The sequence below is a fragment of the Phyllobates terribilis genome, unplaced genomic scaffold (genome assembly GCF_046119375.1).
Source record: "Phyllobates terribilis strain yellow unplaced genomic scaffold, ASM4611937v1 Scaffold_8__6_contigs__length_399053987, whole genome shotgun sequence".
Lineage (NCBI taxonomy): Eukaryota > Metazoa > Chordata > Amphibia > Anura > Dendrobatidae > Phyllobates > Phyllobates terribilis.
The window spans coordinates 276,510,893-276,537,162 of NW_027362768.1; the positions used below are offsets into that span (position 1 = coordinate 276,510,893).

General features: G+C 45.1%; 2 protein-coding genes across 3 annotated transcripts in view; one reads left to right on the plus strand and one right to left on the minus strand.

The window, feature by feature from the left end:
- LOC141157247 (arf-GAP with dual PH domain-containing protein 1-like) overlaps positions 1-22,119 on the minus strand; it is a 151,927-nt gene extending 129,808 nt beyond the window's left edge. The window contains exon 1 of one of the 2 annotated variants that reach the window (XM_073644267.1): positions 22,104-22,119. The gene's annotated coding sequence lies outside the window, so the exon portion shown is untranslated. The remainder of the gene's footprint in view (positions 1-22,103) is intronic. The other variant, XM_073644268.1, reaches the window with a different exon arrangement.
- The window catches only part of NOL12 (nucleolar protein 12), a 30,031-nt gene continuing 5,164 nt past the window's right edge, over positions 1,404-26,270 (plus strand). Inside the window, exons 1-6 of the mRNA XM_073644269.1 lie at positions 1,404-1,569; positions 3,355-3,423; positions 5,541-5,646; positions 7,837-7,885; positions 11,146-11,288; positions 23,181-23,266. Of these exons, the coding sequence (XP_073500370.1) occupies positions 3,359-3,423; positions 5,541-5,646; positions 7,837-7,885; positions 11,146-11,288; positions 23,181-23,266 (449 nt within the window). The 5' untranslated portion in view covers positions 1,404-1,569; positions 3,355-3,358. The remainder of the gene's footprint in view (positions 1,570-3,354; positions 3,424-5,540; positions 5,647-7,836; positions 7,886-11,145; positions 11,289-23,180; positions 23,267-26,270) is intronic.

Genomic DNA, 26,270 nt, shown 5'->3' on the forward strand with positions numbered 1-26,270 from the left:
TTAGGCTGCGTGCCCACGTAGCGTTTTTCAAGCGTTTATGCTGCGGAATTTCCCTAGCGTTTTTCAAGCGTTTATGCTGCGGAATTTCCGCAGCGTAAACGCTTGTTAAACGCTAGGTAATCCGCACCCCATGGTCCCAAAGGGGATTCCGCATGTTCTATGCACATGCTGCGGATTTTTCCGCAGCGTTTATGCTGCGTACAAAAATCCGCAGCATGTCATTTAATTTTGCGGTAGCGCAGCGGAACTCCCGCCATTGACTTGCATTGAAACGCATAGAAACCGCGACTGTACATTTCTACAAGCGGCTTCTATGCGTTTCTATGTGCGGATGGTACCCAGTTCTGGAGGAGAGGACACTCTCATCCAGACCTGGGTACCATTGTACCTGTAAAAAAAGAATAACAAATAAAGTTATATTCACCTGTCCGGCGGCTTCTCTCTGAATGCCGGCATCGCTGAAGGACCTGCGGTGACGTCACAGTCATGTGACCGCAGGCCCTTCACCGCTCTGTCTCGCGATATGCCGGCAGCCGGGAACCAGACAGGAACGAGCGCTGCTGCACACGCCGGGGCCTCGGGGGTGAGTATAGCTTTATTTGTTTTAATTTTTACGGTTCACACTGTATAAATCCATGCCGTTTGCATGGATTTAGGCTATGTGCCCACGTTGCGGAAATGAAGCAGAAAATTTCTGCTTCATTTCCGCATGTCCTCTCCCGGAAAAACGCATGCAGAATTCCACACGCGTTTATTGCGCGTTTACCACATGCGGAATTGCCTTGCGTTTTTAATGCATTGCACAAGGCAATTCCGCTTGCGGAAACGCAAAATTAATGAACATGCTGCGGATCTTTGTACGCAGCATAAACGCTGCGGAAAAATCCGCAGCGTGAGCATAGAACTTGCGGAATCCCCTTGGGGACCATGGGGAGCGGATTACCAAGCGTTTACGCTGCAGAAATTCCGCAGCGTAAACGCTTGAAAAACGCTACGTGGGCACCCAGCCTTATACAGTGTGACCAAGTTGTCAAGCACTTTCCAAGTGATGCTATCGCCTGGAAAGCGCTTGTCAATCTGCATGTGGAAACGCATGTGAATCCGCATATATTCTGCAGGAAAAACGCATGCACAATCCACATGCGTTTTTTCTGCCAGGGAGATGCAGAAATGCTGCATAAATTTTCTCCTTCATTTCTGCATCGTGGGCACATAGCCTTACTGCATTGTCCTAATGAAGGAGACAGCCTGCAGAGTGTCAGAACAGCCCGCTCCTCCACCTGCGTCTCCTGGCGATACGGTAACAGTGCGGCTCTGCCTCGTGTTCCCGGCAGCAGCCTCTATGGAACAGGTAACAGCCACCTCCCTCATGAAATAAGAACGCGGTTGCTGACGTCATCACTGAGCGTCCGGAACGCTTGTGCTGCGCATGCGCTTTTGCGTCACCAAACCGGCGATCCTGCATGTTTGTGCGTGGTGGCGTTTAAGCGCCAGAGCTGAGCAGTGTACGATATAGACCGGGTCTGCCGACAAGTCCACGGGCCGACGAGAGACGGGAACCGGCTGCCGGTAATAGTTCAGGGTTTATGGTCTTCTCTGAGGTTTATCCATACAGAAGAGTCGCAGCTTCCTGTAGCCATCAGTTATTCTGCTGCTGTTGCTTCGGTCTGCACACTGCTGCTTCTCATGGCGGATTTCGGTGCGGGTCTACAGTAAATTTTACATTTGCAGAGCAGAAAATCCCTTTTTACCTTGAATCCACTGCAGACATGCTGCTCTGTACAGTGCAACTAACATTCTTCAAAATATCCTCCCTGTGTGAACTAGCCTTAAAGTGCAATCTGGGTGCTATAGGAAACCTCAAAAATGTGGTAAACTTTCCACAATTTTTTTTCAATACCGAACCCCCTTTTTTTTTTAAATATAAAACTATGAATAATGTATCTCTTATAGGACAGACCATGCAGAAGTGCTACATGAGGCCGTGTTATCCTCTGCAATTGGGGCTTCCATTGCAAATACAGGCAACATACTGCAGGCTGCTGTGTCTGAGTGTCGGCCTACTGTGGGAGCACACTCCTGAAAAAAGTGCACAGCAGAGCTCACGTTCACTCTGCCATCACCATTGCTTTTTATGGCCCCCGTCACAGTATACGTCCAGATTCCGTTTTGCAGGGAATTTTAGGACGTATGCCCTGCCGGGGACACAGAACGCAATGTGAAATCACCCTTACAGACTCCACAGCCCTGGTCAGTCTATTAGGCATCTTTCACACGTTAGTGTGTCCGGTACGTGTGGTGACCGTTTTACTGGAGATACCTACACACAGACCCATTTAAGTGAGGTCTGCGCACATGTCAGTGTGTTTCCATGAACCGTGTGTCTGTGGGAAAAATACACTGACATGTCTGTTTTTTATCAGCAGCATGGGCCACAAAACTTCCACACTGATGACAGATGGATGTCATCCATGTGTCATCAGTGTGACACGTACCGGAATCGGCAGTACAGTTTGTGTTGTTCCCAAGTCCCAGGTGCTGGAGGCATCTGTCATCATTGTCCCCTGCTTGTGCTGCGATCAGCACTAGCAGGAGACAATGTTGAGAGTTGTCTTTTGCACCCGCTGTCTACAACGATTGTAAAAATAAGAATGAAATAAACACAATATACTCATTTTCACGCGTAATTCCCTGAAGCCATTGTCCCCTGTATGCAAACCCAAAATAAAAAGACAATATTCCTCACCTGTCCGAAGTTTAAATAATCCAGTGTCCCACGCCGTAACCCATCTGTCCGACATTTCTTCATTAGCGTCTGCGGTGGCTTGAAGCGACCACACATGCTGAGGAGAATGACTCGCTGCAGCAAGTGGGCCACTGACACTGATCGACAGGACACCACTCAGTGCTGATTCCCGGTACATGATGCGGGACACAGTTGCCATACAAGTACACACAGATCTCCGGTACTGGTTTTTCCAGTACCAGAAATATCAGGACGTGTGAAAGAGGCCTTATAGTGGGCTGACTGATTAATTCTCAATTTACTCTTTCTGCACCCAGAAATAGTCAGTGCAAAACACAGAGGCTTTAGAAGGTAAACAGTGAAAAATCTTATATGGAACCCAATTGCAGTCGGGACCCAAAAAAAATCTGACAGAATTGCCAACTGGCAGGTTTGGGGATCTGGTTTAACAAAAAATAAATAAATGTAACCAACAAATTGAAAGTAACTGTTGTTCTGACGTCCACTGTATAATCTCAAGGGCTCTGATTATTTATATATATAATTATATTATTTTATCCTATTTTTTGTGATTTTTTTTTTTTTTTTTCTTTTTGTTGCTAAAATAGAAGAATGGGAAGAAAGAAGAAAACTGCTGTTGCTAGAAGAGAACTTGTATTCGATGAGGAGAAGAGAAGGTGAGTGGTGAAACACAGCATGAGATTGTACAGGGAGTAAAAGCACACGTGTGAACGATGTATTGGATTTTCACCTTTTATTAGGGGAAAACAGCTGTTTTGCTGAATAAAGGGAACCTATCAGCAGAATTTACCCCTGAAATCCACCGGAGTAAATCATTGACTTGCCGGGACATAAATAACTCCTATTTTGATTTCGGCATTACTAAGGATTTTGCTTGACTGCTCCTGTATGAGGTGCCTCTCCTGTGACTAGTCAGTCTACTTGACATGTACCGATATTTAACTACAGTTTTTTTGTTTTGTTTTTGCAAAATTCCTGGAATACATTGCTATAATAAAGTCATGATAGGAAACCTTTCTACGAGGCTGATACTGTGCTAGGGATGAATTACATCCAAAATTCACATGACCACCGTAGTTAGTTTTACCTAGACTTTAGTTTTACCTGTGCTTTACTGTTGAGGCTAGGGCTAGTGATTGGATGCAATAGTCACGTGAACAATAGATGTGATGTCATCGCTGCAGGGAATTGAACAGGTAACTAATTCCTATTTTCGTGTTTTAACTTCTTTAAAATCCCAGACAAGCTCATTAAAGGTATCTATCCACTTGGTAAAGGCTCTTTTGCACGTGATGATTTTTTGCACATCGGCAGCAAATGATCATTGGTTGGAAGAATCATTAGAAATGATCTAGTGGACATTTTCATCCGGAAGATCCTAGCAACGATAATGAGGAATTCCTGGTCAGGAGAGGACTGTTATCATAGCCTATTTACAGCTATGTACTTCATGACAGCACTAATACCAGATTAATGCAAATTTTTCTATACTGTTCTTTTATTAGTTTATGTAAAATTAGGCTAAGTTCATATCTGCGTTGTAATCTCCCCAAAAAAACAATGCAGAATGCTGTGATTTATTTATTATTTTTTCTACAAAATTGTTTAAAAGATTAATTGGGGCGGTTTCACATGTCCGGACATTTCCGATACCGGGAAAACCCATACCAGAGATATCTGTGTCCGTGTGTGGCAACAGTGTGCCACATCAGGATCACACGTACCGGCGCCTGGGATTCAGCGGTATAGTTGGCGCTATTCCCAGGCGCCGGGTGCTGAAAACTGCCCTCATTGTTCCTTGCTCGTGCTGTGATCAGCACGAGCAAGTGGCAATGTTGGGAGTAGTAGTGTCCATGTGTAAAAATAAGAATAAAATAATAAAATCCTTGTACTCACCTGTCCGGAGATATTCCCCTCTGTAATCCATGCGACCGCTCACACAGAGGAGTCGGGGAGAATGAGCCTCTCCAGTGAGCGGGCCCCGGAGCTGTGCTGAACTCAGGAGCAGTGTCCTGTCACTCAGTGAGCTCCACTCAGTGCAGGGCCCCGCTCTCAGGAGCGGCTCATTCTCCCCTGCTCCTCGGCGTCAGAGGATTAAAGTGGGGGACATCTCCGGACAGGTGAGTATAAGGATTTTATTTTATTCTTTTTTTTTTTTTTTTTTACACCAGGACACAGCGGAGCAGATACTACTACTCTCATCATGGTCCCTGCTGGTGCTGATCACAGCACAAGCAGGGAACAGTGATGAGGGCTGCATTCAGCACCCGGCGCTTGGGAAAAGCGGTAACTGTACACTGATGACACACGGATGTCATCTGTGTGTGTTCAGCGTGAGACATTTTGCGGACTGTGCAGCGTGTGGCGCCCGTGAAAACACACTGACATGTGCACAAACCCATTCATTTGAATGAGTCTGCGTGTGTCAGTGTCTCCAGTACGTGTGGAAACTGTCACCACACGTATCGGACACACTGACGTGTGAAGGAGCCTTATTGCCAGTGGGGTGCTGACCGGGGTGTTGTTTTCTAACTTGTAATGTATCAGTCACTGCATTGAATTTTTTGCTTCTGTCATGGAACTTATCTTATAGGGTTATAACAGCTGGGTTGATGTGAACCTGGCCTGACCTAGTAGGACAATGAACTAGTTCAATATTGGTATGATTGCTATTAAGTTAATCTTCACTGTTAAAATACTTATCATAAAAGCTTGTGTGATCATTTCTAGTAACCTTCACAAATCCCAATATATATATGTATATTTTCTATAGAGAATATTTGACTGGATTTCACAAACGTAAACTGCAAAGGAGAAAAGCTGCGGTGGAAGAGATAAAAAAAAAAATTAAAGATGAGCAGAAGAGGCTGAAAGATGAGGTACAGAGGATGTTAACTCAGTGCTGCCATAACTGTTCGTTATTACTAAGATGGCAGCGCAGAGCTTTCCCAGTGGAATGACAAAGTGATCTTGGCTGTACAATAGAATTAAAGGGCTTTTCCGGGCCAAGGCTAATTTTCATCCAGCACTCTTCCATGCCAGATCCTATCAGTTGGTTTGAGTGATCGTTCATGGCATACTTGCGGTCATGTGCCGACCAGCTTCTTTTCCTGCTTCTCTTAAATGTTCATTTCCGGTTTCACCTCAAATAATTTTTGTATAGGTGGGGAAGCATTAATTAAAGTGGCTTTCTAGGCCAGAGCTAATTAACTTCTGACAGTGTGTAGGCTACACACTGTTGTGGTTCTGCTCTACTTGTTGGTTTGAGCACCCACCTTTATGTGCGGTTTGCATACTTGCGGTCACATTGTGAGAAGTTGAAAAACAAACCAGTCAACATGTGACCACAAGTATCACAAACAAGGGCTTATAGGACAACTGAATGTACAAGCAGAGCAGAATCCTAACAGTGTGTAAGTCTCACAGTATAGGGATTCGGTGTGCTACTATGCTGGTAGAAAATTAGCCCGGACCCAGAAAGCCCTTTTAATTCTTGCATCACCCACCCATATGCAAATTCTTTGAGATAAGAATGTTATTTGCATGTTTCTTGAGCCAAGGGTTGAGGATGACTGATGTTAACATATATGTGTCTATTGGCAGAATTGATCTTTCCTCTATAAGCCACTGTACACTTCCCAGAATGCAAATCATCCATCTGAAAAGGGGAGAGAGACTTTCTAGTCACATACTCGCTGATTTATCCAAAGGGGTTATTCCACCCACAACCTTTATCATAGATCCACAGTCTGATCGCTGGGGCCCCACCAGACCCTAGAGCTGGGTCTACCTTGTGTGAATCAAGCAGCAGTGCACATGTATGACCACCTCTCCATTTACTTCTGTGGGAGCCATAGAGCACCTGTGTGAACACAGCTCCCATAGACAGTACATGGAGTGGTAGTCACGCCTGACGCTACCTGCCTACTTTAAAAGAGGATGCGGGATCCCCATTCACATGATGGACTGGAGGTCCCATGGTCCATGCTCCTCCAGACATTTCTTTATTACTTCTCCTGTGGAAATGTGATCAATGTTGTTGGTTGGAATAACCCTTTTAAAATCACCTGCCATCTATTATTACTTAGAGGACAGTTGGGTAAATCTGGGATTTGTTCTGCAGCTGTGCCATATTCCTCAACAGGTCTGTGACTTGCTAGTGAATATAGAGGAAGCTATAATGGGGCTAATGTAGTCAGTCAGGAATGCTGGGAGATGTCAGCACTGAAGCTGCAGAATTGTGAATGAAGGGAAAAAACATCTGTTATCTGAGTGAGTGTCATTCCTCCCATGTTTTGGGGCTGAGTACAGGAGCTTCCATTCAGACATCTTAGCTTCCCTTTAACAGGTAAAAACAACCTTCAGTTCCACCAGTCTTTTAATATATGTGTTTGATACCCCGTTACTCTGAGTGATAGCAGGCTAAAAAAACATGACCATTGTGGTTACATTCACATAGTAGAGTCCCTGTGGCATTTGGCTTGACTAGTATACCATTAGGTGCACCTGTGAATTTCAGAAATTAGTTTCTATATATGAAGCTCTTGCTTTGATAAAAACACTATATACCTTAGGGCATGTGTTTCAAGCATTTAGACCAATGGGCAGTGTGCAATAGGAGATATTAAATGACTTTGCATTCATAGATACAGTAGCATTTTTCTACTTTACCTTTTTCACCTTACATTGAAACACAGGGTGTAAGAATATAGTATTTGAATAAATTGGACTAAATGCAAAATCTAATCATGCATATATATTTTTACTTGATTTGGAACTACAATTAGTGTTGAATTTTTACAAGATTGCTTGCATTTTGGATATTATAGTTCCTGTACCTTTTTTCCTGCACCTTGTCTGTTTTTTAACAATTTTGAGATATTATTTAATAAAATGAAAAAAAAAATTATTTGAATTAATGTGTCACTTCTAGTTATCGCCAGGGAAAATAGAATACCTGGTGAGGTCTGTGGTTACATATAAGCATTTCAGAAGTGTCAATCCAGTGTCAATTTGGACATTTTAAAGATTAAATGTTTTGATCAGGATTATTTTTTTTCTCCCTGTAGAGACATAAAGAATACATAAAGATGCTAAAGGAGAGAGAAGAAGCTTTAGGTAAGAAGCCGACCAAATACAAGTATTGCTATTGCCAGTGAGTGACATTTCTGGCTGTCCACATAGGATCTGATATCACACATTCCAGCCAATCTGTTAATCTATCTATGTCTAGCTTTAAAGGGAATCTGTCAGTAGGACCATCTCTCCTAAGCCGTCTATATGGGCATGTAGGTCATAGGAAGCTGAATACAATGATACCTTCATATCTGCAGTCTGATGTCTTATTCCAGAGATATAGATAGAGAGAGATGAGCTTTGTCTCTAACAAACACATTTTTGCAGCTCTCTGAGCTCTGCTGTATTGCAACAATATTACAGCCCAGCTACCTGTGAGCTGGAAGCTGAGAGGAACCTGCAGATGTATCAGGTATAATCACACACAGCTCTGCAGTGAAATCAGAGAGCAGCCATTACACATCACACTGGTAACTCCCCCTTCATGTAAAATAAGCTTTGGAGACAGTTATCCTCCAGGCAACATACTCCCCCATAGCCTTGAAGAGGCCATTTATATATGGAATAAGACATTAGATCGCAGATATCAAGGTATTGTTTTATTCAGCTTCCTATGACCTACATGCCCATATACACGGCTTGGGAGGCATGATCCTACTGATAAGATTCCCTTTAACCCCTTTCCGACATGTGCTGTACATGTACAGCACATGTTGGGTCTCTCCCTTTTGATGCGGGTGTTTCGGCGCTGAGTCCGCATCTTTCCGGGGACATGACAGCTGATCTGATCCGCTGTCATGTGCCCCTAACAATCGCAGTAGGAATCACGGTCTGGAAGGACGTCATAAGTCCCGCTTGTGTCACATGACCGCGAGTTGCCAATGGGTTGGCATGACCCCTGCGGTAGCCATTGCCGGGAGGCTATGAGCGCCGCCCAGCGGTCGGTGCTCATAGCAGGTGAGCATTTCTGCTACACAGATGATCTGATCGCTGCTTCTAGTTTCCCATGGAGACTATTGAAGCTAGTGTAAAGTAAAAAAAAAAAAGGTTTTTAATAAAATATAATAACGTTTAAATCACCCCCCTTTCGCCCCATTCAAAATAAAACAATAAAAAAAATCAAATATACACACATTTGGCATCGCCACGTTCAGAATCGCCCGATCTATCAATATATAAAAATAATTAATCTGATCTGTAAATGGTGTAACTAGAAAGAAATCAAAACACCAAAATTACATTTGTTTTGGTCGCCGCAACATTGCAATAAAATGCAATAGTGGGTGATCAAAACATTGTATCTACCCCAAAATGGTATCAATAAAAAACGTCACCTCGGCCCCAGATCGCGAAAAATGGAAACGCTACGGGCCTCGGAAAATGGCAACCTTTGTTTTTTTTGTTGCTTTTTTTTAAAAAACTTTGGATTTTTTTTCACCATTTTAAATAAAAATGGACCTATACATGTTTGGTATCTAAAAACTCATAATGACTTGGAGAATCAGAATGGCAGGTCAGTTTTAGCATTTAATGAACATGTTTAAAAAAAAACAACTGTGGAGTTGCACCTTTTTTGCAATTAAAAAAGCGAAAGCGCAAAAATGGAAAATGGCCCGGGGGGGGGGGGGGGGGTGAAGGGGTTAAAGGGGTTGGTCACTTACTTTTAAATGTGTTCATAATATAAGAAAAAAAATTACCAGAATGTATTTTCAATAGCAAAGACGGCTCCCTTCTCTGTTTATACATTGGCCATTAAAAAGAGGCCGGCTTAGCTACTGAACTGAGGAGCCAGCACCCCTTGAGTACTGAGGCTAAAGCACATTAATAAGTTCTTTCTAATCCTATTTCTTTTTTTAGAGCACTATTGTTTCCATGGTACTGTACATAACAAGGGCTTACATACAAAACACAAATAGAAATTACAGTGAACAAACTAACAATGGCCAACTGGTACAGAGGGGATAGGAGCTTACCCTTGCAGTCTTATAATCATGTATAGGGTGGGCTTAAATTCTACATATTATGAACACCTCTTCCCGGGGGCTGCTGAGTCAGTCATCGAGGCGTTCACAGAGCGATTATGGTCACCGCTCACTATACTGTTACACGGCTGTATTTGCTCTCCGGCATTTTGATTGACAGCTCACTCTGCAGTGTGTGTGTGTGTGTGTGTGTGTGTGTGTGACGAGCTGTCAAAGTGAGTCGTGGTTGTAATTGCCCCGTGCACACCCCTATAACGGAGATCCAGTAGCTCCCGGGAGGAGGTCTGTTGAAGAATTCACCACACTCTATAATCTGTTGCAAGATGTGACAACGTCGTCTTTCATTGGGAAACACACAAGTTACAATGTTCCCCGTTGTTAGTAGTTGGTCAAGAAATTTTCTTCAGCGATTTAGCAGCGATATTTTGACCCTCTCTCAACGTCCGCTGAAGAAAATAATTTCTTGACTAACTATGACGAACAGGGATCACTGTAACTTATGTGTTTCACAGTAAAAGCCTTGTCACATCTTGCAACTGATTATAGAGTTTGCAATGAATTCTTCAACTAGTTGACTGTGGGGCTACACACCCAATCTTACACCTCCAAACTGAAGTTTGAGTGTATGACAATTGCTGGCCTGTTTAGACGGCTGATAGTCGGGAACGTGCATTTCTAGGAACTCTTACGCCTCAAATATTAACTTGTCCAAATGGCCTATAAGGCTTCAGCGGTGGCCAGTCCCTTTTAGCAAGGAGTCATAAATAATAAAACTGAAAAAATCAGATAGCAGGAGAATGGTGCAACATAGAATAAGCAACTTTGGGTTTTCTAATATGGTTTTCCTGACTAATTCCTATTTTATAACATGGCTATAACTCTTAAACCACTTAAATTTGTTTTCACTGGAAACCTCTTTATCACCTATTTGTATGACAGATGATAACTTGCTTATCAGTGGGGGTCCCACCCCCGAGACCCACACCGATTGGCAGATCGTAGAATTTTTATCTTTGTTACAAAATGGGGCATCAGCTTGGACATCAGACTACTGCTGCATTCAGTCTCTGTGGGGTAACTGGAAAAAGCCGAGTGCAGCGCTCTGCAGCCTCATAGGGAATGTATGGCGCAGCGGTCGAGCATGTGCACTGTCCTCGATTCTGACAAGGATAGAAGTTCTGCTGATTGGTACTAATTGGACCCCCACGATCACCTATTATCCTGTTGGACTTGGATAGATAACTTATTTTCACCTGGCAAACCCTTTAAAAACACAGAAAAGTTTGAGCCCTAAAATATATTTTTTATGTATTTTCATAGAGGAAGCAGATGAAATCGAGCGACTGGTTACGTCTAAAACAGAGTCCATTATTTTTGATCATCCCAACCACACAGTAACTGTTACAACCATCAGTGACTTGGATCTTTCTGGAGTGGGTCTCCTGCCTCCTGGTGTTATAGAGGTACGATTATATGAGCTTCTTACCCATGCATTTCACCTTGAACCTATGAACATTAATTAGTCTTGATCTATAAAGCGAAGTTTAAATGACCCTCCACATTTTAGCACAATGTCTTTTTTTTTTTTTTTTTAATCAAATAATTTTTTATTTAAACATTTTTAACATGAACAGGTAAGTTGACAATCACATCCTTTCAAATTTTCCCCCCAATTCCCACCCCTTCCCTCACGCTTTTTCGACCTTAAAGGGAGAAACAGTTTATAGACACTGCCAATTTTTTCACATTGTAAAACTTGTTTCTCATGCAATAAAAGGATTTATTTTATTATGTATCAGATGTGTTGGTCACTTTCTATCTCTCCCTTATTTATTAACATGCACAGTTCATTTAGCTACTTGTTATCAATCTTCTAATTATCAATTAGCTGGAGTCATTACATTGATATTACAATCAAAACTGATTTATCTAATCAGTGCAGTCGCTAGCATTCTTGACCATGTTAATGTCATGGGGGCCAGGCCCGAAGAATCCAACCGAGGTGCCCACAATTTTTCAAATTTAAGAGGGTTCCCCCTTCTCTGGTATACATATCTCACTAGTCTAAGTATGTTGTTGTATTCTTTTATGTTTGGAGATTCATTGTCTTTCCAGTGCGAAGCTAGCACAATGTCCTTTTAGGTGTAACATAATGTGTTGGTTAGCATCCTAATACATCTGTTACAGGTAAAGGCTATAGTACATTTAGGGGCTGATTTTGCTGAAATCAGAACACATGCATTGCAGAGAATTAAACGCCCCCAAGGCTGTCCGAATCCTGTAAAGCTGAATTTGTCAGATGGAACTCTAAATCCATTGGAAGAACATAAAAGTTCATTGATTAGGCATCAAGGTGAGGAATATTCGTAGGAATCGCACATTGCATTTTTAGGCAGTTTGTGATACACCAAACCCTTCTTAAAATAGAATGTATTTGCATGCTTTCTCCCATTACATGTCCACAAAACAAGGAAATGAATCCTTTCTTTGTTCCTCTTTGCTTACAGCGGCCAATGGTAGATTTAGAACTAGTAGTATGTAGCCCAAGTAGAGCCGAATAAAATTGTAGTTACCTGCAGCAGCTACTGGGGGTAGTAAGGACTGACTGCGTATTGTGGGATTATTGAATTAAAAAAAGGGTGCTGATAGATCCCTGTAGTGTTCACAACTGACAGTCGTATCTTTAAATTTTTTAAAGAGATTCTCCACTACTCGGACAACCTCTTGTTAGGGATGAGTGGACCCGTGGAAGGTCGGTTTTGGCCGAAAGTCCAAAGTTCGTTTCGGGTACCAGAACTTGACCCGAACTTTGGTGTTGTAAAATGGTTGTAATAAGGGCTAGGGGCTGCAAAATGGTAAGAGCAGGACAATTTCCCTGCAAGTAAATGTGAAAAGGAAAATGACTTAATTTTTTTTTTTTTTCATTATGTTACTTTATCTTGAACCAGGAGGTGGAGATCCAAGTGGAGAAGTGGGGCAGTGCCTTGCGTATGTAGTTTACTGTACTTGTTAATAAATAAATTAATGAAAAAAACATGGGGTCCCTCTAGTTTTAATAACCAGTCAAGGGAAAGCAGACAGCTGTAAGCTGGTCTTATGCTGGAAAGGAGCCAATATCCATGAACCGTCCCAGCCTATTAATATCAGCCCCCAGCTGTCTGCTTTACTTTTGCTGGTTATTAAAAATGGGGAGATCCTAAAAAAATGACGTGTGGGTCCCACCTAATTTTAATAACTAACTAAGGAAAAGCAGACTGCTGGGGGCTGATATTAATAGGCTGGGAAGGTCCATTGATATTGGCCCCTTCCCAGCCTAATAAAACCAGCCCTCAGCTGCCCCATAAATAGCACAGATGCGCAAATTCTGGCGCTTAGCCTCGGCTCTTCCCGATTTGCCCTGGTGCGGTTGCAATCGGGGTAATGGGATTATGGGGTTTATGTCAGCAGCTGGCACTGACATCAAGCCTTGGTGTTAGTAATGGAGAGGCGTCTGTCAGACACCCCCTGTTACTAACCCAGTAGTCAGTGCTCAAAAGAAATAAACACACACACACTTTTTTTTTTTTTTTTTATCCGTAGTCCAAATGAAGTTCCCACGACGATCCCAGTCTCCGTGATCCAGTGTATGGAGCCCCTTTCAGGGGACAGGGCTCCATAGACTGGAGCAGCAGCCACTGCCAGGTCTCGCGCTCTGCTCCTCTCCTCTTGTCTCTGTGTACAGCTTGAGAGCTGGAATGATGAGCGGTGACATGACCACGAGTCTTATGCAGCCTCGTTCTTGAGGCTGCATAGGTCACTCACTGTCATGTCTCACGAGCGATGATGTCAGTAACTATGACATCACATCTGTTAATCACTGGAAAGCGTCTACATATCCCAAAGTTATTACCATATAAAGTGACACATGTCAGATTTAAAACGTGAAGCTGCCAGGAAGGTCAAACCTAATAGTGACAGGAACGGGTTAAAAAAACAAAATAAATTGCCTTTTATTATCATGGTGAATTGTAGAGGTGTCTGAATTCCTGCTTCCTGTGATATGGGAAATTCCAATCAGGGAGGCCCCCCGCACAAGAGCAGGAAGCTCTCAAAATAGTGATTCCTCTCCACATATGGAGAAGCACTTCATGTATTAGCCGGCTTTGGAAATGCTTCCACGTGTAGTCCGCTTCGCTTCGGTTTTTCATACACGTCGTGGTAGTTTGTGTTTCTCAAGTTTATTTCACATTACTCCAGTGTTCTACAGGGCTTTTATCTCAGAAGAGTAACATATATCTGAAATCTGTCACAATAGAAGTGATAATCTAAATCAGGGATGTCAAACTCTACAGAGGGCCAAAATTAAAAACTTGGACAAAGTTGTGAGCCAACCAGTATACAGTATAATGGACTCCACATAGTCCTCCATACAGAATAATGGCCCCACATAGGGGTGGTGGTTCTGGTGTCGCGTGCCAAATAAAAGTACCCCACGGGCCAGGTTTGGACCATGGGCCAGAGTTTGACATGTATGATCTAAATGCTGACATATAAAATGATCACATTATATTACTGTGTTGTCATTGTGGGCCTGATCACTGAGGCCGACCTATAGTGTAACTGTTCTCTCTGGTATGTTTTCAGAATTCGCAGTCATGTGTACATGAGAAATATTATTATATTTGGCCAACATATGACTTGTATCCCTCATTCAGATCAGTTTCTATGTGACTTTTTGCCCCCCCCTCCTCTGCATAGACTTTTATAGGCAGCTGGTGTTATTTGATTCCTCACTGATCACAGATTTGATCAGTTTTTGAGAGTGAATGATCAGTGTGGGATTATTGTGGAATGAGGCATTTTTCCTCTAATAAAATATGAAAAAGTTTCTTATCTTTGTACTATTGATTTATAAAAAAAAATAAATAAAATGCCGTTCCTATTTAAAGGGGATTTCTCTATTGCTTCATTGGGGGACACAGGAGACCATGGGTGTATGCTGCTGACACTAGGCAAAAAAAGTTAACTCTTCCCAGCAGTATATACCCACCAACTGGCACAAAGCTAATCAGTTTTAGCTTAGTGTCAGTTGGAGGCAGACACTGGTCTGCTCCCTGACCCATTTCTTCCTTTAGGGCCTTATTGTTTTGTTCATTTCTCTTAATTTTCCCCTCCCCCATGACAGCACACCTTGAGAGAGAGGATCCGCCCCACCAAGGGCAGGAAACCGTCTGAAATAAAAGAGCGGCACCTCTCCCTCGCTTCAGTTGGTTTCCTGTCCTTGATGGGGAACCTGTCTGGAAGAAAGAAGACTTACCTGGGGCTGTCCCGGTGTGGAAGAGCGGGCACTGGCCTGTGCACCGGGTTCAGTATCCCAGAAGCGCCGTCCGCAGCTTCCCCTGGGGTCTCTGCGCCGAGCGGGGCGCACGCGGTGAGGAAGGCTCTGTCCTCCCGGAGACCGCAGCGCCGTCCTCCCCCTGCAGTGTGGAACGCTTCCGGGTGTGACGCGCCTGACGTCACGGCGCAGGGCACGCTGGGAGCGGCACGCTGGGTGACGCCAGGAGGCGGCACCGATCCAAGATGGCGGCGCCCATCGGAGCGTCCCAGGCCGGTTTTTTTCAACGGAGCTCTGGCCTGAGGAAGGGGGAGGGCCCACAGACCGGAGGAGGCTGGATGGCCCTATATTTAAGGGGGGGGGAGCTATCCTGGAAGCTTGGTGCGCTTCTGAGACATGGCTGATCCAGATAGCCAGGAGCAGCAGCTTACCCCCCCACCTCAGCAACAGAAAAAGCAGAGGGATGCATCGTATACAGACAGCCGCTCGAGTAATCGTAGTGGCAGCCGCAGGAGTAAGGCTTGGAGTGCCTCGGGACCATCCAGAATGGAATCATCGGTTCTGCGACAGCCTCCGAATCCGGTACCCGTTTGTGACCTCCGGGGGTGAGTAAGCTTCGTGAATGTCACTGGTTAGTAACGGGAAGTCTCTTATGTGCTTCCTTTTTTTAGGAGCCTAAGAAGAGTAGTGCCAAGCAAAAGCATAGAATATGTGCCCTTTGCCAAGCTTCTCTCTCAGTAGAGTGGCAGAAACCACTTTGCCAGGGCTGTGTGACCAAAACCATAGCTGAGAATTCCCGGGATTTTGCTGCAAATTTAAAGTCCATAGTACATGCAGAAGTTCAGGAGTCCCTGAAAGGGTTCCTTAGAGGGAAGAAAAGACCCTGTAGAGAGGTTTCCTCCGTCTCTGATTCCTCCCAGTCCGAGGAGCAGTGGGATTCATCGTCCTCTTCCTCATCGGGGGGCGGTAGACCCTGCTTCCCCATTGAGAATACAGACAGACTGGTTAGGGCAGTAAGATCAACCATGGGTCTGGAGGAAGAGAGAGCATCTAAATCCCGGGAGGACATCATGTTTGCGGGCTTGGGAGAGAAGAAGAGATGCTCATTTGCGGTTAACAGTAAGATTCAGGGCCTCATTGACCGGGAGTGGAGGAGACCTGAGAGATCAGGGGCTTTACCCTATTTCTCCAAAAGAAGGTACCCCTTCGAAGAGAAGGATGCGGAACTTTGGGATAAGATCCCCAAGGTGGACGGGACTGTGGCAAGGTCATCGAAAAGATCTTCCCTGCCCTTGGAGGACTCTGGCGTCCTAAAAGATGCCCTGGATAAAAGAGCTGACTCCTTCCTGCGCCACACATGGGAGGCGGCGGCCTTAAAACCAGCGGTGGCTCGCACCTGTGTTTCGAGGTCCTTGATGGTGTGGCTCCAACAGCTGGAAGACTAGCCTAAAGATAAAAAGGTCTCCAGACAGGCAATACTTGCAGAGCTACCTCTAATACAAACAGCATCGGCCTTCCTGGCCGACTCTTCAGCTGACTCGGTCAGACTGTCAGCTAGGGCAGCGGGACTATCCAACGCAGCCAGGCGGGCCTTGTGGCTCAAAGGTTGCCCAGGCGACCTACCTTCGAAACAGAAACTGTGCTCCCTCCCGTGTGACGGTAGACTCCTGTTTGGCCAAAAGTTAGAAGACCTATTAGAAAAAGCAGGCGATAAAAGCAAAGGGTTCCCGGGATTTTCGGGGGAACCAAGAAGATTTAGTTTTCGGAGGAGAAAATTTAACCGGGGTCGTCCTCCGGGAGACAAAAAGAGATGGGAAGCCAAGTCCAAAAAAGAATCGGGCTACATGTTTGGAGGACCATCCTAGAGTTCAAAGAGATCCTCCCAATGACGCCAGGCTGGAAGTGGGTGGAAGGCTTTCCCACTTTCTTCCAGCTTGGGACGCGATAACAACAAACCCCTGGATTCTAAAAATTATCAGTGGGGGCCTGAAGATCCGGTTCAGCCAGACCCCCTGGCGGACCTTTGTGGTTACCCCCCTGCGAAAGGTCCAGGAAGAACAATTAGCCCTGGAAACAGAAGTGTTAGTTAGTAGGAAAGCAGGTCATTCTCGAAGTACCAGCAAACACAGAGAGGGAGGGGGTTCTATTCCCCACTATTCATGATAAAAAAAACAAACGGGTCCTTAAGGACCATCACCAACCTCAAGAGTCTGAACCAAGTAGTAGAAAACCAGACTTTCAAGATGGAGTCAGTAAGCTCGGCAGTGAAGCTCTTACATCGCTACTGCTTTATGGCTGTAATAGACTTGAAGGACGCATATTATCACTTCCCAATCCATCCGGAATATCAGAAATATCTGAGAGTAGCCCCGTTTATTCAGGGGAAGCTGAGGCATTTTCAGTTTGCTGCCCTACCCTTTGGCCTCTCCATTGCCCCGAGAATATTTACGAAACTAATAGCAGAAGTGACAGCCTTCCTACGGATCAAGAATGTAGTGATCGTGCCATATTTAGACGACTTCTTGATAATAGGGAAAGCAGAAGCCCACTGCTCCAGTCAGCTCCTAGTGGTCACGGAAGTGTTGCATCAGCTGGGGTGGTTAGTAAATTTCCAAAAATCAAGACTAACCCCCTCCAGGACTCAGACCTTTCTGGGTCTAATCCTAGACTTTCGTCACCAAACCTGCTTCCTCCCAGAGGACAAAATCTGCAGGTTGATTGCATTAGTCTCGAATGCCATTCAAGCTCCAGAGATGTCTCTGAGAGAGGCAATGTCCCTCCTGGGTTCTATGACGGCCTGTCTCCCAGCAGTAATGTGGGCCCAGGGGCATATGAGGCGGCTTCAGTGGGAGGTCCTGTCAGCACAGAGGTCCTGCAATGGGCATTTAGAAGGCAGGCTCTCTCTCTCCCCAGAAGTAGTAGATTCCCTTTCGTGGTGGACAGTCAGGGGAAATCTGACCGCAGGCGTTCAATGGTCCAGACCAGTAGATCGGGTAATTACGACTGACGCAAGCAGTTCCGGATGGGGGGGTCATCTGGCAGAACTCTCAATACAGGGTCCCTGGGCTTACCACGAGAGGGGAGCATCCTCAAACTTAAAGGAGCTTTGGGCAGTAGAAAGATCCCTCAGGGGCTTCCTCCCTCACATCCAAAATCACCATATCCAGATCAGGTCCGACAACCGGACAGCAGTAGCCTATGAATCACCAAGGAGGGACAAGGTCACGCCCTCTGATGGTGGTGGCAGACAGGATCCTTGGTCTAGCAGAGCGAAACCTCCTATCCCTCAGCGCCCTTCACATAAAGGGGATAGAAAACGTGAAAGCAGATTTTCTAAGCCGCCATACCCTAAGACAGGGGGAGTGGGGGTTGAACCCGGAGGTCTTCCTTCAGATTGTCCAGTTATGGGGGCAGCCAGACATAGACCTGTTCGCCACAAGGGCAAACAGAAAGGTGCAGAGATTTTGCTCCCTAAATCCGGCAGAAAATCCCCATGCCGTAGATGCCCTCCAGATTCCTTGGGGGTTCAGGAGGGCCTATGCCTTTCCGCCATTAGTGATGATTCCAGTAGTGGTGAGGAAGATCCGGGAGGAAGGTGCCAGGGTGATTTTGATAGCCCCTTTTTGGCCCAAGAGGCCTTGGTTCTCTCTGCTTCGGCTAATGTCGGTGTCAGATCCCTGGATTCTACCAGAGAGGCCGGACCTTCTCATGCAGGGACCAGTATTCCATGCCCAGGCCAGGGGGTTCCATCTTTCGGCATGGAATTTGAGAGGTCGCTATTGAGTACCAAGGGGTTTTCACCAGGCTTAGTTTTCTACTTTATTGGGGAGCAGAAAACCAATTACAACTAAGATTTATAGCAGGGTTTGGGGTAAATTCCTAGAGTTTATAGATATCCCGCTATCAAGCAAACCTCCGATCAGAGGGATCCTGGAATTTCTGCAAAAGGGGCGGGACCTGGGTCTAGCTACAGGGACCCTTAAGGTTCAAGTTTCAGCTTTGGGAGCACTCTACAATTGTAATCTGGCTGGGAATAGGTGGATCTCGAGGTTTATCAAGTCCTGTGCTAGAGCAGGACTGGTTAGGTCCATGGGTGTTCCTCCTTGGGACCTGAATTTAGTCTTGAACGCTCTTACTAGTGAACCATTCGAACCCCTACACAAGGTTTCTCCATAAATTCTCACCCTTAAGACCATCCTCCTAGTGGCTTTAACGTCAGCCCGTAGGGTGGGTGATCTGCAGGCCCTCTCGGTTAATCCTCCTTACACACAAGTCTTTGAGGATAGCGTCACCTTGCGGCCAGATCCAGCATACCTTCCCAAGGTGGTATCTAGATTTCACCGTAGTCAGGAGATTGTGCTACCCTCGTTCTGCAGCAATCCCAAGAACCCAGGGGAAGTCAGGTTCCATAGCCTAGATGTTAGGAGGTCCCTGTTACAGTACATTCACATGACTAGTCTGTGGAGGAAAGACTGTTCTCTGTTCCTGGCCTTTCAAGGGTGTAGGAAAGGTCACGGGGTGTCCAAGGGTACCATCTCTAGGTGGCTCAGGGAGGCCATTTGCTTAGCCTATACGTCCACAGGGGTTCCAGCCCCGGACAATGTGAGGGCTCATTCCACCAGAGCCGTTGCAACCTCCTGGGCAGAGAGAGCAGACGTCTCGATCGAGCAGATATGTAGGGCTGTTACTTGGTCTACACCATCCACCTTCTTTAAGCACTATCGGTTGGATCTATCCTCTTCTGATCTCACCTTTGGGAGAAGGGTACTTCAGGCGGTGGTCCCTCCCTAGGGTGCTCATAAATTTTCCAAAATTCTCTCAAGCTGTGCTGTCATGGGGGAGGGGAAAACACCAAGGTTACTTACCGGTAGCCGGTTTTTCCTGAGCCCATGACAGCACCCGTAGTTTCCCCCCCTTATTTTTTCTATGTTTCTCACACCCTGGTGTGCACTGTTTGGGGTGGTGTGTATATGTATATTGTGGTGTTGGTTATGTGCCTAACCTGTTTAGGGAGGTCCTCTCAATGCTCTGTAAACAACTGAAGCGAAGGAGAGGTGCCGCCCTTTTATTTCAGACGGTTCCCTGTCCTTGGTGGGGCGGATCCTCTCTCTCAAGGTGTGCTGTCATGGGCTCAGGAAAAACCAGCTACCGGTAAGTAACCTTGGTGTTTCCTCTATTTCCCATTCTTCCTTCCCCGCCCCCATACAGCCAAGGGGTTTGACTTCCATTCTGAGTCAAATTCTGACCTTGATTCAGAGTAGCGTCCAACTACGGGACATGATGGACAGTCTGATTCTTGCTATCAATCAGACCCTCAACATCAAGGATCAGGACTTCCTTACTGTGGAACAGATAGTATCCTTCAAGTCCGTAAAACGCCCTCCCCGGGTGTTTTCAAAGGTTTCCAGAGAAGGAGGCGTATGGATATCCTGTACTCCATCCCCCAACCTGCTCAAACCTTGGGCTGAGTCTCCGGTTGTGGACCCTCCGGTTTCCCGGCTGCCCTCCAACGCGATCCTCCTTCTTTTGGGTGGCGGCTCCCTCAAGGATCCTTCCGATGGATACATTGAATCGCTAGCCAAGTCTGCCTTTGAGGCCGCGGGGTCCTCGCTCTGTCCTGTCTTCGCCTCCACCTGGGTGTCCAAATCTGTTTCTGCTTGGGCCAAACTCGTTCGTCAAGGCATCCTTTCCGGTGCCCCACCCGACTAATTAGCCAGTCTCGCTGATCAAATTGCCCACACAGGTAAATATCTCCTCACAGTCTCTCGACGCCGCAGGTTGTTCAGCAGTCACTTCCAGAAACATTATGGCCATTCGTTGAGTTCTTTGGCTTAAAGAAGTTGTGCACTACTTTAGGTTAATCCCCCAATATATCCCCCCAGCGACCCTAAGCCTTTTTGTAAATACCGTCCCTTGCAGATACTGCCTGTGAGCGGTTCTATCGGTGGCCGCTCACAGGCATCACGTGACCCACCGCTTACGTCATGACAAGTGAGGCGTGACTCAGCGCAGGGGTCCCTGCGGTGGCTTTTGGGTAGTGGGCGGGGTTACCCCCACGTCACACTCGGCATCCAGCACGTGCTTTCAACCAGGAAGAAAAAGACCCCCGGATGCTGCCAGCACTTGTGACATCAGCGGATGTCGGAGCCGGCTGCCGCCAGGGGTCACGTGATGCCTGTGAGCGGCCAGTGATAGCGCCGCTCACAGGCATTATCAGCAATGGAAGGTATTTACAAAAAGGTTTAGAGGCCCCGGGGGGATACATTGGGGGGTAATCTAAAGTAGTGGACAACCCCTGTAAGGCTTGGAATGCAGAGGCTGCTTCCAAAAAAATCCCTCGCCAGTTTTTTCCCTTTCACGGTCTTCGCCTTTTCAGATCCAGATTGGATCAGATAAACTCTAACGCTACCGGAGGGAAGAGTACCTCTCTTCCCCAGGAAAGACCCAAGCGCGCCCCCCTTCCCCCACCATAAAACGCACTCTGCTTTTTCTCTTCTTTCCTCAATATTCGTCTTCTGGGATATCCACCCTCTGGGACTGCTCCCAGGAGAAGAGAAGACCCTCCTTCAAGGTGGCTCTTTCCTGGCAACCACGTAGCTGTCACAGCAAGCCCTCTCAAGCCAGTTAAAACACCTTTTCTTTCGCATGAGTGGTTGCTCCCACCTGGGGACCCTCCTGGGGTGGGCTGCCATCTCCTTCTATTCAGTAATGCGTGGCTCTCCGTGGTCACCGACACATGGGTCACAGAGGTCGTCTCCAACAGTTACAAAATAGAGTTTTCATCTCTCCCCTGTTACCGTTTTTTTGAATCCTGGCCCCCAAGGGATCCCTCGCCCAAGGCTAGTTTTGCTCTGGGCGGTCTTCTGTTTCTTTCTATTTCCCATCCTTGGGACTGCTTTAGGACGTCCCATGGTCTCCCGTGTCCCCCAGTGAAGCGATAGAGAAAGGTATTTTGAGTACTTACTGTAGAATCTGTCGAGTCTTCATTGGGGGACACAGTTCAGCCCTTGTTGTGCCTATGTCGCGCTTGTAGAAGTTTAATGTTTTCGGTTGCTTCTCCTACTGCTTTCTCACTTACTGATCAGCTTTGTCCCAGTCGGTGGGTGTATACTGCTGGGGAAGAGCCAACTTTTTTTGCCTAGTGTCAGCCGCCTATTGGCAGCAGCATACACCCATGGTTTCCTGGGTCTCCCAATGAAGGCTCCGAGAGAGAGATTTTACAGTTAGTACCTAAAAGCCTCTCTTTCTGTTTCAGAAAATCCCTGTCCCCTGTAGCAGTTTGTTTTAAAATAAACTGTGCTTCACGCACCCTCCCCGGATTCACCACCGAGTCTCCACTGCTACTTCCTGTGTCTCATTACCAGCAGCGCTGACATGTCGACAGCACTGCAGCCAATAACTGAGCTCAGTGCATCTGCCCTAGGTTGGCTGCGTGACCCACTAAGAGCCGCTAAGATCACTGACTGACTGCAGCGCTGTCAACGTGACATCAGCTCTGCAGACATAAAACACTCACCAGAAACCACGTCGGAGACTCAATGACGGACCTGGGGAGGGTGAGTAAAGCACACTTTGTTTTTTTAGAACAAACTGAGATAGGGGTTTTCTGCAATTGAAAAAACTGTTTAGGCTAAAATCAGAATAGGCGGATGGAATAGTCAAGAGATCTAATGTGACTTTTCCCACAAGGAACCACTCACACATGTAGTTTTTGAACAGTTACACGTAAGCATTTTCCGGCGTGAATTACATATAGATTTGTTACAGATTTTGAGTAGGTTTTGGAGCAAATTTCATCCCTTTACTCTATATATTACAAAGAGTTAAATTGCAGTGAAAATCCACATAAATTCACATGCTCCAGATTTACAATCTGAACCTCAGGTCAATTTTCATGGCAGATTTTTTTCAGATTTGGGAAAATGTCATCTACTTTGCTGTTGCTGTAATATGCTACCATTTTTTTGGGGAGAGAAAGATTGTATTATCTCATCTATTTGAAGAAAAGAAACAACCTGTGATGTGTGTATCTTTCCTACAGGCAGAAGATGAGGAAAAGAATGGAGAGGAACAGTCCAAATCCACACCTCTACCCAAAAAAGCTAAAGAGCCACTGCTTTCAAAGCGGTAAGTACTTGCTAGAGATGTAGATATATGTTTGGTCCATGTGTTCATCTAGATTGGTGACAGCAAATACCAGGTAAGGCCATATGAAAACAACTGACCAATGATGGAAAATGTGAGGATATGAAGAATAGTTCTAGGAATCCCTTGATGTATGCAATGTAGCAGGAGCAGGCCGGGTCCACAGCTGTCAGCGACAGCGGGGAACATAAGGACGCAGAAGTGGTTTATCACCGCTTCTGTCTTCTCATTTGTCATTTACATAGTGCTCAGTGAGCGTTATACAGTGAATTAAAGTATCAGCAATGTTTGTGCTTTATTGGACCCAGTGATCATGTGCCGGTGACTTATGTCACTATAGCCAGATGGTTTTACTTCAGCTGAGGCTCATAGGAGTGCTTCTGTTACAATAATAAATTGAAAAATACATATATATTATGATTGTTATTTAGAACAGCAATTATAGTAGAATGTCAGTCTCCCTCACATTATCAATTATTATAGCAAATATGTGAGAATTCTATTAAATTCAAATTTTATTAGTAATCTATTAAAAATTATGCAAACCTAGATAGACAAAATGAGGTAGAGAGTCAGTCCACAACTGCCCCTGAGACACTGTCTTGCTTCTTGAACTACGCTATGCGTCTCCCGACTCGTTTCCTCCTTCACAGATTCCTCAGAGGAATAGCTTGTATGACTAGATTAGTCCATAAAGGGATATGATCGTCCATAGATGATAATAGTTGAGAGAGAAAAAAAAACTATTTGTGTCTTGTACTGTAAAGATAGACTGTGATATATACTGTCAGCCTATATGGGGTAATATATTTCAACTGAGTTACTATCCTTCTTTTTGTCTGTCTAGGTTTGCATAATTTTTAACAGATTACTAATAAAATTAGAATTCTCACATATTTTCTATTCTAATTTATTACAGTTATTGTAAAATATTCGCATGTGTGTCAAAAAATTCTCCCCTTCTCCGAAAGAGGCTATAAACATCAGGCCACTATGGCTGTGATGATTCCTAAAGATTTAAAGCATCACTCTTTGAGGTGCTTTAAATGTAATTCCCCTGTCCCATACTCTGCCATCAGCTTCATCCTTTTCCAGCGTCGCTCCCGTCGGTCTCCAGCAAAAAGTGACTGCCAGCAGCGCCAGTGTTTCATGGAGTGAGCCGGGGGTCACTTTTCAATACAAGTCTGAGAGCCTCGTTCTCGCTCTCATAGACTTCAAAGAGTGATGCTTTAATTCAACAGTTAATGTAATGTGAAATATAAACCGTAAATGAGAGAGAAAAAATCTGCCACATAAAACAGTGCCTTATTCAGCTACGCTGCTGAACAATATACAACTTATTGAAGAAGCAAAAATGCAAGAAAATGATTTGGTCATTAACAAGTGAATATCTATAAAGACACTGATAATACAATCTGGACAGAAATGTTACAACAACATGCCAATGCAATTTCTAAATATCCTCTATGTCCCTTAACATTTATTTCTGCCTTTGCAAGTGCTGTAAGGGACACAGATGTGAGCCCTGGTCAGGGATTAGCCAAGGTGAAAAACCTCCAAGTATCCACTTTGGAACCAAAGGTCTGTAAACTCAGTGCATTACCTACATCTTAGGAAGGGTGTCATTGTGGAGGAAGAAACCCCAACAACTATACTGCAAATTATGCATTGTTTTTTTTCTTTGCAGTCTAGTGCTTTTAAAAGGTTTTTTGTTGTTGTTTTTTTTTTTTAAATATGTATATCGCCCATACAGAGGCACGACTTAGTCTCCCTCAGGCTTATGGAAATGTTTAATGTATATACCTGGAAAAACCCTATGGCTCGGAGCAAGTGTGCACAGAGTCTGACTCCAGTTATTCCTGTCTGCCATTATCAGCTGTGTGCCCAATTCTTCCACGGAAACGCTTAAAAAAACGCTCGGTAGAAGGTCTGCCATGTTCCCCAATGATAATCCACATGTGCTGTGCACATGCTGCGGAAATTTCCGATGCGGATTATCATTTTCATTGATGAAAAATCCACAGCACTACCAATAATTTTGCGTAATCATGGCGTTTTCGCCGCCATTGACTTGCATTGAATCACATAATATCGCTTGACTACATGTGCACATGCGGATATTAAGCGATGCAATGTGCGGATGGTACCCGGGTCTGGAGAAGAGGAGACTCTCCTGTAGACCCGGGTACCATAGTACCTGTAAAAAAAAAAAAAAAAAAAAAATTAAAATAAAAAATATACATTATACTTACTTTCTGATGGCCCCCGTTCTCCATAGTGATGTGTCCTGCTTCCCCGGCGGCTCGTGGTGGTCTAAAAGTACCTGCCATGATGTCATTTAGTCATGTGACAGGTCACGCGACTGCTGACGTCGGCGGTCACGTGGCCTGTCACATGACTAAATGACGACATGGAAGGTCCTTTTAGACCACCGCGAGCTGCCGGACGCACCGGACAAGGAGACCGGGGGCCATCAGAAAGTGACTATAATGTTTATTTTTTATTTTTTACCATTCTTTTACTACTACTTGGTCACACTATATAAATCCATGCCGGTTGCATGGATTTATATAGTGTGACCAAGTTGTCGAGCACTTTCCAAGTGATGCTAAAATCGCTTGGAAAAACGCTTGACAACCCGCATGCAGAAATGCATGTGAAGAACGCTTCACATCCTCTTGTCCCTGGCAGGAAAAACACATGTACAATCCGCATGTACAATCCGCATGCGTTTTTTCTGCCAGGGAGAGCAGAAATACTCAGGAAAAAATCCGGAGCATTTCTGCATCGTGGGCACATAGCCTTAGTGTGTTTTGTTAATGATTTGGCTGCTGTTACTTCAAGTTTAAGCTATTTGATCTGTGACTTGGAAGACATCTGTCCACCTATGCCGAACCCATGCTAGTGTATTGGGTAATTGCCTTTATAGTAACGCCCTAATTTATACGATCACTAGGATTACTAGGGGGCTATAACATAATAGAAG